The 8,273-nt window shown below is 39.3% G+C and overlaps 1 protein-coding gene across 1 annotated transcript in view; it reads left to right on the plus strand.

Annotated features, from left to right (window-relative positions):
* The window catches only part of LOC118329361 (testican-2-like), a 38,637-nt gene that overhangs the window by 15,479 nt on the left and 14,885 nt on the right, over nt 1–8,273 (plus strand). Inside the window, exons 2-3 of the mRNA XM_035663507.1 lie at nt 2,460–2,468; nt 4,701–4,746. Of these exons, the coding sequence (XP_035519400.1) occupies nt 2,460–2,468; nt 4,701–4,746 (55 nt within the window). The remainder of the gene's footprint in view (nt 1–2,459; nt 2,469–4,700; nt 4,747–8,273) is intronic.

Here is an 8,273-nt window from a genome sequence, read left to right on the forward strand (position 1 = left end):
GAGGTTTAATGACTCAAATGAGTCAGAACTTGTGTGCCTGGAGAATCAGGCGTGGACATTGTCCTGAGTTGCCTTTTCACACATGTAGCACCTGCCCATTTCCTGTTTGGCTGTTTTCCTTCTTTTAGTGTAGAAAATGTCCATGCAGTTAACATTATGACAGCATCCAGGTGTTCTTACTTGAGTGGTTGCCATTGTTATCATGTGACCTGAACCTGCTTTTCTTTTTGCAAAGTGTGGATTTTAAGTATTTACATAAATTACATTTCTTCAGTTTAGACCACTAGACCATCTTGACGTCCATAATATTTGATTTTATTGTCTTTAATATTTTTTATGGTATCCATTTTGCTAGTATCAGACCAATACTGAGTATTGGATTAAAGCATTTGTAGCTAGCATTCTCCAACATCAGAGCAATTTCCTCGCTAGGAAACAGACTTTCAGTGAAATCGTTTAGGAGTCAAAAGTTCAGCTTACCCCTGTGGTTGTCATACAGAGCTGAGATGTGTGTTAACATTTTGGTGCCAGTGCTCAGGATGGGTGTGTGCAGTGGGTGACGTTGAGGTTGGATGTTTCAGGGTTATCGGTGGTATTTATGTCACCAACAGACGGGGGCTCGGTCGAGGTGAGATAGACGTTAACTCAGAGGAGCGCAGTCAGGCTTGTGGCCAAACGCTGTCAGCCTAATACCAGCGAGCGGTCCAGGAGGAGCAGTCGCAGCATCTGGATAGTCAAGCTCCATTAGCCTCCCGGCTCTGTTTTACACCGGCTGCATTACAGCCTTGTTGACAAATGGCAGAAGAGGTGGTGTGTGTGATATGAATCACATAACTCATGGGACCTCCAGCATGAATATCATACCCCCTAGCTCCCTGATCTTTCCCCTCCTCCCTCCCCTCCCTCTTGTCTGGGCTTGCTGTGAACTGTAGCAGCAGCCTGGCTGGGATTCAGTGGGACAGCATTAGCTCTCAACCTTGGTGAAGGACTAAATGCAGCCTCAGCCTGGTGTCCTTGCTGTCACACTGCTGTTGGGAGAAGATAAGCACTCAAGCCTTTAGGACATGCTGTAAGGCTCCTGTCGGCCCCTGCAGCACGGTGAGCTGGATAATTGCAGAGGCACTGTGAATAATTAATTAAGCAATCGTTACATCTGACACGCGACATGCTACACACGTATCTTTCAAGATGAGGGCGGTCGTGTTGTGGGATTTTATGATGTTTTTTTTCCAGTATTTACAAAAAGCAGATTCTGGCTGAAGGGCTTAGCAATTATTTTGGCTCTCTTCATAAAGCAGCGTCACACTTGAAAGTTCAGTGTTACAGCTCTAACCTTTAAAATGCCATGTAAAGATGCAGATCTGGATATAAGAAGTCATTTTATCTGGCAGTGGAAGTGTTTACATTTCATATGACATATTTCAAGTCTTTTTTTTTCTTCCCCTCATATAACCTATCACAGAAATCCAGCCAATTTTGAAGATAAAGTGTGATATTGCCTCTCGTATATGCTGCACCTGGACATTTTCACTGCTACAGAGAAAATATTTACCTCTAAGAAACTGTCTCTGAGGTGAAATCTAGAGTCCTGCTGTGGCTCTGTGATGAATTCTTGCTTTAGCTTTTTAAAGTCTTCCGCTGGCTTTTTGGCTTGTCCTTGTGTGGCCTGTAAATTGTTCATAGTGATATATTAAGTAGACAGGTATGGTTGCGTGTGTGTGTATAAGAATTAGGTTTATTTACTGGGTTGAGTTGCTGAAATAAACCATGCAGTGTTATATATCTTTCAAACACACCGGAGCATTGAATGATGAAACACACAGGGAGAGGCTGTGGTGGGTATTGATGTGTAATGCCCTTGGACCGAAGCCAAGACGGTGAAATGCAATGAAAGGAAAGCAGTCACTCCCCTGTTAACTCAAGGTTGTACTTTACAGGAGCTATATCTGTCTGTGTTGTCAATGGTACGCTTAGTGAATGTGCTCTACGTGTCTGCCGCAACTATAAAAAACATCTAAATCACATCTGCCTGTTGACTTTGAAGATTCCCACCAATTTGCCTGTATTTTTCCAAGGCTGATGCGGTATGTCATGGCTTATCCACAATTTCTGAGCTCGCAGGAGGCTGGCGTTTGGCAGTTGCTTGTAAACACAGCCATAGAATGAGCCCTTAGTGATCGGGACCCCTGCCAGCTCATAGAAGTGGCAGCGGATCATCCTCGGTTAATAGGCGCTCATAATCCTCTGTGAATGTCTTATGTTGTCCCCCGAGAACAGCGAGACTAAGGCATGTATTTGCAATCAGCGTGCATTAAGGGCTGACAGTTTAACTGCTGCCATAACTGTAATAAACCAACCCACTGTTTGCATGCTGAATGGAAGCAAAATGAAAATGTAAAGTGTCTTTTAACAATGGCTCTCTCTTTTTTCCTTCCCACTGCTGCTTGTCATTGCCACAGGAAGTGGAGGTTAGTGTCTCTTTTGTAAATGTGTACATTGTACGGTCTGTCTTTCTTTTGACATCTCTTTCAGGCTGTAGGTGTCAGCTGTCCTATAAGTAAGAGCTCATCTTGGCAAAAGCACAAAAATTACATATAATACAACATCATTGGCCTTGAAAGAAGTATCTTTTCTAGACCCAAAAGCGATCAAATCACTCTATAAGTATAAACACAAAAACTATCCCTTTAACTCCTTGCCCTGTGCACAATATTTAAGATGCCTTCGGCTGTACTTGTTCAGCTTGACTTGAGAGCTCAGTCTTCGTGTCCCCTGAGCAGAATAAGACTGAGCTAAACTGAACAGACCTGATCCTCAGGGTCCTCTCTGGGCCTCGTGCCGAGTAGTAACCGCTTTATAGTTGATCCTCTCTGTCCTGACACACAGAGAAATGGGTCAGAATGGATACAGCGGGGGGACACTGAATTTTTATTATCGTTCCAGCGCAATGCCGCCAGGGACACAATCTAAAAACCAGAGTTAGTTTGCAAATATTCCCTCTGCAACAGTGCAGGAGCTAAGATAGTCCAAGTTTTTTTTAAAGATATATTTAAGCTCCCAGAGTCTTGCTTTGTGCTGTTTACTTAATGCTAGAGGCTACAACAGCTACAATAGTAATAAAAAAAGAATGGGATTTTTAGCACTTCTCGAAATAAGAGCCTCAAAGTATTTGATAAGACTGATGTAAAGACATGTCAACAAGTTAACATTATTCTTTAGTTCAGTTGGATAGTGCATTCTTGACCTTGGAAACAGAAACTCCAGGTCCACTTACTTGTTCTCGAGCTCTCGTCAACTCAGTTGTCACATAACTGTAGATTTCAAACTTTCAAAAGCTCCAGAACAAGTGATTAGGTCAACCTTATGTTGAGATTGTTTTGTCAACATTAATATTATTATAACCGTCAACTTTTTAAATGTCAAGAAAAAAAATGTTTTGTTAAAGAAATAGAAGAATTTTCTCAACGTGTATAACCAAAGCTATTTAGGATATTTAGTATACAGACATAATAGTGGTTTGAATCTTCTCACTAAGATAAAACCCTGGAAAAAAACACACTACACAGATATTTAAAGAAAGCCTTGTGAAACACATGTCTTTTCTAGTTATTATCTGAGTCAGCCAGCCTGATCTCCTCAGGGTATTCACACTGAGCCTACAAGCCCTCAGAGGCAAAGTCACCTCCAGAACAAATCCTTAAGGGGGGAACAGCCACGAGAGTTTGGCCTGATGATCTCAGGCTGCTCACTGGCTCATAGGACAAGTCTGAAATGTAGCTGTGCATCAGACCTAGCAGTACATTTAAAGGTTAAGGTCTGTTATTAAATAAACAAGTTTAAGATTAACTAATCTCGAAGGTATGTTAAAAGAATAGCTGTACAATTTTGACTTTTTTTTAAAAGGAAATGACAAAAACACACTACTTCCCAACTTAAAACTGAAACAAAGATAAGACAACACTTTATTCATTTGGGGAAATTAGGTGTTACAGCAGCACAAACAGAACAAAAGATAACACAAACGTACAAATAAGTTAAACATATTTTGGTTTAGTTAACCAAGGTTAACCTAAGCTAAAGTATGTTATTTGACATAAATTCATATACATCCACCCCTTAAAATCATTTAAGATGTTATTTTATTTAAAGTATAATTGAATGTCATCAGCAAAAGGGTGAAGTTTTACACTGATAGTGATGAATGACATGACTGAAAGGGAAATAAATTCTCTTTTTGATATTGATTCCTTTTTCTATGGCTGTGTAAGCACATGGTTACATTTCTGTTTCTAGTTTGTATTATTTATTTTAACTTAAAGTCTGAAATAAAGACAATTCAATCAATTTCAATTTTGTGTTAAATAAAATGTGGCAGAAACTAAATTTAATTAAAACTTGGATTGAAAAAAAATCCTAAAGTTGTTTTGTTTGTTATGATTTTTGCTCACTTGCTATCTCTTGTAACCAATTTATTCAGCATAAGAGCTGAACATATTTGAATTGCTAAAATTATACTAATTTAAACTGCCATTTATAGCGTGTATCAAAGTTTCTGTATCACTTGGCATGTCTGTTATCTTCCTTCATTATTTATGCTCTTCTGAATTTTTATTAAGCATGAGTGCAGGAACATACTTCCTCCATTGTGTTACTTAACATGAATTATTAAATCCATTAATGCAAATATGTTTTCCTTCCAGGATGACTACATCAAAAACACGGAGGAGAACACGGGGTCTGATGAAAGTAAGTAAAAAAAAATATTCTGTGGACTTGAGGATGGCTGTGTGATTTCGTTTTGTTTGTGTTTTCCTCTTACAGCCTGAATGTATGGGATTGCACTATTAAGCAGAGGCAGTTTGCCAAGACTTTAAATATTTAAATAGCCAGTTCTACTGTAAAGAAAAAAAGTGCCGTATTTCAGATTCTACCAGCATAATCAATGCTAAGTGCTGTCTGCCTTGATACATCTGCTCCAGACAATGTGCAGTGCACATTATCGAAGTGCTGGCTTTTCTTAATTGCAGCAGTTGTTTGAGGTCATTCAGCATGAGGTGAGCACTGGTCCGGGGTGTCAGAGCTTGTGGAGGGTGAGAACGCCGTTGTGATTCAGGAAAAGAGAGGCTGAGCCTTCAGTCGGATCCATTAGTTTGAAAAGCCTGCTATAATTGCCTTTGTTGCTGAGGGCTCAACTCAGAACTCCCACCAGGCCCCATTTACCTCCATGGGGTCTGTTTCTTGTTGAAAAAAGAAAAAACTCACTTTTAGAAAATCAGCTGTGGAGGAGGAAGGAAGACTATTTGAAAATGCTGGACAGCTCTGTGTTATTTCAGTTAAATGTTTGTATTCAACAGAAATAAAAAATTATATTAAAAGCAGTTTAGAATGCATACATCGACATTTACATCTTACAAATGTTGTCATTGTAAATGGTCAGGTCACCAAAAAAATAAATCATATTATTGAGCCAAGCATTTAAAAAAATTTCAATGTGCTACCTTCTCCGGCTTTCACTTTTTTATATATTATTGTTATTATTATTATTATTATTATTATTATTATAGAAATATACTTCCAAGAAAAACTGCAGATGGTCTGAAAGTGTGGTGTCTGAGGTTTAAAGCTCAGATGTGGTTTATCTTAAACACAGTCGCTGTAGAAAGTTTGTAGAAATAATAACTGCCATCGGAAGTCACTGTGGTTTAACCGAGGTTTCAAAGCAGCTAAAATCAATATTTTTATATTAACAATGGATGACAACTTATATGTGAAAGGGAGTCGCTTCTGGTGATTATATTATTAAACGACTTTGTAGTTCCCCTCAGCTCTACAGAATGTTTTAGCATCTTTCAGCTAATTGTTTTGCTTCTCTCACTGCTCTCATCAGCGTTGTTTTTTCTTATATACATCAGGTGGCCAAAACCACTGTACCCAATTAATGCTGATGTTGCTCTGTAACGGGTGTGTAAATAAGCAACTTTTGCTAGCATGTTTGCCAAATCAACTTAAAGGACCAGTGTGGACGATTTAGTTGCATCTAGCGGCGTATTTACAGATATCAACACCTTGGCTTCAACCTCCCCTTCCAAGGGTGAAGAAGAAACTACAGTGGCTGTGAAACACACAAAAAACACAAATGGTCCTATCTGGAGTCAGTTTTTGGTCTGTCCGTTTTGGGCTACTTTAGAAACATGGCTGTTCATCATGGTGGTCTCCATTGAAGGCTACCCACGTCGGCTGTGGATGTAGATGAAGATACTGTATATTCCATTTCTGCGAAAAGATCCTCCTAAATTTTCAATACTGGACCTTATATAAACATATATCCCTCCATAAAAAGGAATTTTCTTAATAATTCAAGACATTTTTTGTGAGCCAAATTTGAAAACTAGATTGTGCAGCATCAATGTAGGCTACTGGTATGTCATGTTGCTATGAATTACGTATGTTGGCAGTTTTTAACGTAACTCCATAGTACAGCTGGATTTGGCTGCAGTTCAGCGGAACCTGCGCTTGTTTCAACAGAGCAGTCACACTGAACTGAAGTGCTGGATGAACTGAACTGCAGATTAAACCAGTCAAATTCTAAACCTTCTATGGTAGAGGTAATGAAGTATGAATAATTCCACAGGTCAGGTTATGCAAAGCACTATTCATACATGATGTAGCCAATTGAGCACACCCTTAGGGTCAGCAGTGCGTTCCTGCTGCGAGGGGAGTGTGGGAGGTCGAGTGTAGTGCCACACCCACACTGCTTCACTTAAAATACATTGAAGACTTGCATCAAAGGAGAAAGATGTGAAAAGAAGCAGCTCCAGACATTATCTCAGTCATCTGTTCTTACAACAGGGGGAATAACTAATGTAGTCTCAAGAAAACGCCTCGCTTGCTGTAGTGTGGGCGATGTTCATTTGAATACCATTGATTTCATCCCTGTCCCAGCTCCCACTGGGACTAATTCCGCAGACCTAATTGATCAGGGTTCTCTTCACTGCAAATTCAACAAGACAGCAGAAATCCCGACATGGTGTACCTGCAAGCCCCGGATAGAACAAAAGACCTAAAACGAGACTTCAGACTCCTCCGGTGCTTTTAAAAGTGAGCTGATAGAGACATCAGCTCAGCTCTGTGTTTTGAAGGCCATTTCAAAACAATAAAGTGCCTGCTGCTCTGATTTTACATAAGGGCTGTCATACTTGACCTTAACATCCTTTTGTTAACCAATAAATGAAACTTCTTTTCTGCCTAAAGCAAAATTTCACTAATTGGATTAAATGAAAACTGTGATAATGCTTCAATTTGTACTTAATAATTTAAACTTCAGGAAATTATTCAGACATAATTTATTATAAAAGAAGTGCATTATAATTAGAGGTGAACTCGTGTGTTGCATCCTCTCTAAATGTAAGTAAATGATTTTATAGTGCCATTTGAATTGAATAAAAGCTGCGTGCTGCTTTAACACAGCGACCACCAATTACATCTAAGGGTATAAAAGAGTGTTCAAGGATGACAGTAATTGCAAATCTAGTTGAAACCAATTTACTTAAACCTGTCAAATGGACCCATCTCTCTCTCTCTTTTAATATTTATCAGAGCTAAATCTTTTCGGTCACTATTTCTTAGCAGCCCAATAACAGGGCTTTTGCAGATTTTCTTTTTTTGTCCAGAACCTTCAAAGTACTTTGTTAATATCACGCTCGAAAAAATATGGTTGATGAAGGCTTTTGATGGAGGATCCTGTCTAACTGTTAGGCTTCATACTTAGTAGTGGATTCAGATGTGGGCACAGACAACAGGGAGAAAGCTCAATCGTGGATGAGAAAGTAGCCATGTTCTGTTATGTTTTCGATCGCAGCGTAATAATACAAATCTCAGAGAGATTGGTCGCAAGCTCGGCGCAGTCCCATCACCTTTGTTGACGTGATTACAGCAGGATTTATAACCCATAATGGCCCATACACCCTGCACTGAATTCTCAATCCAGCACTATGTAAACAACAACCAAGAGAGCAGGCGAGGTGGAAAACACACTTGATCTTTAATGCAAATTAAATCTCATGTTTGGATTTCATTTTCAGCATGTAGGAGTTGTATAAGAATGCTGTGTGAGAGACGTGTTTGGTTTTAAACTGTTGCTTGGAGGCAGACATGAAGGTGTTCATAAATACTGAACATGGGAGCAATGAGAGAGCTGCACTTTACTAACACCAAGCTGTGTTTCTATGGGAACATACAGTAAAGCAATGATGTGTGTTAGCATGATTAAAAAA

This window comes from Morone saxatilis, unplaced genomic scaffold (genome assembly GCF_004916995.1).
Source record: "Morone saxatilis isolate NCDOM2014 unplaced genomic scaffold, NCSU_SB_2.0 Contig1, whole genome shotgun sequence".
NCBI lineage: Eukaryota > Metazoa > Chordata > Actinopteri > Moronidae > Morone > Morone saxatilis.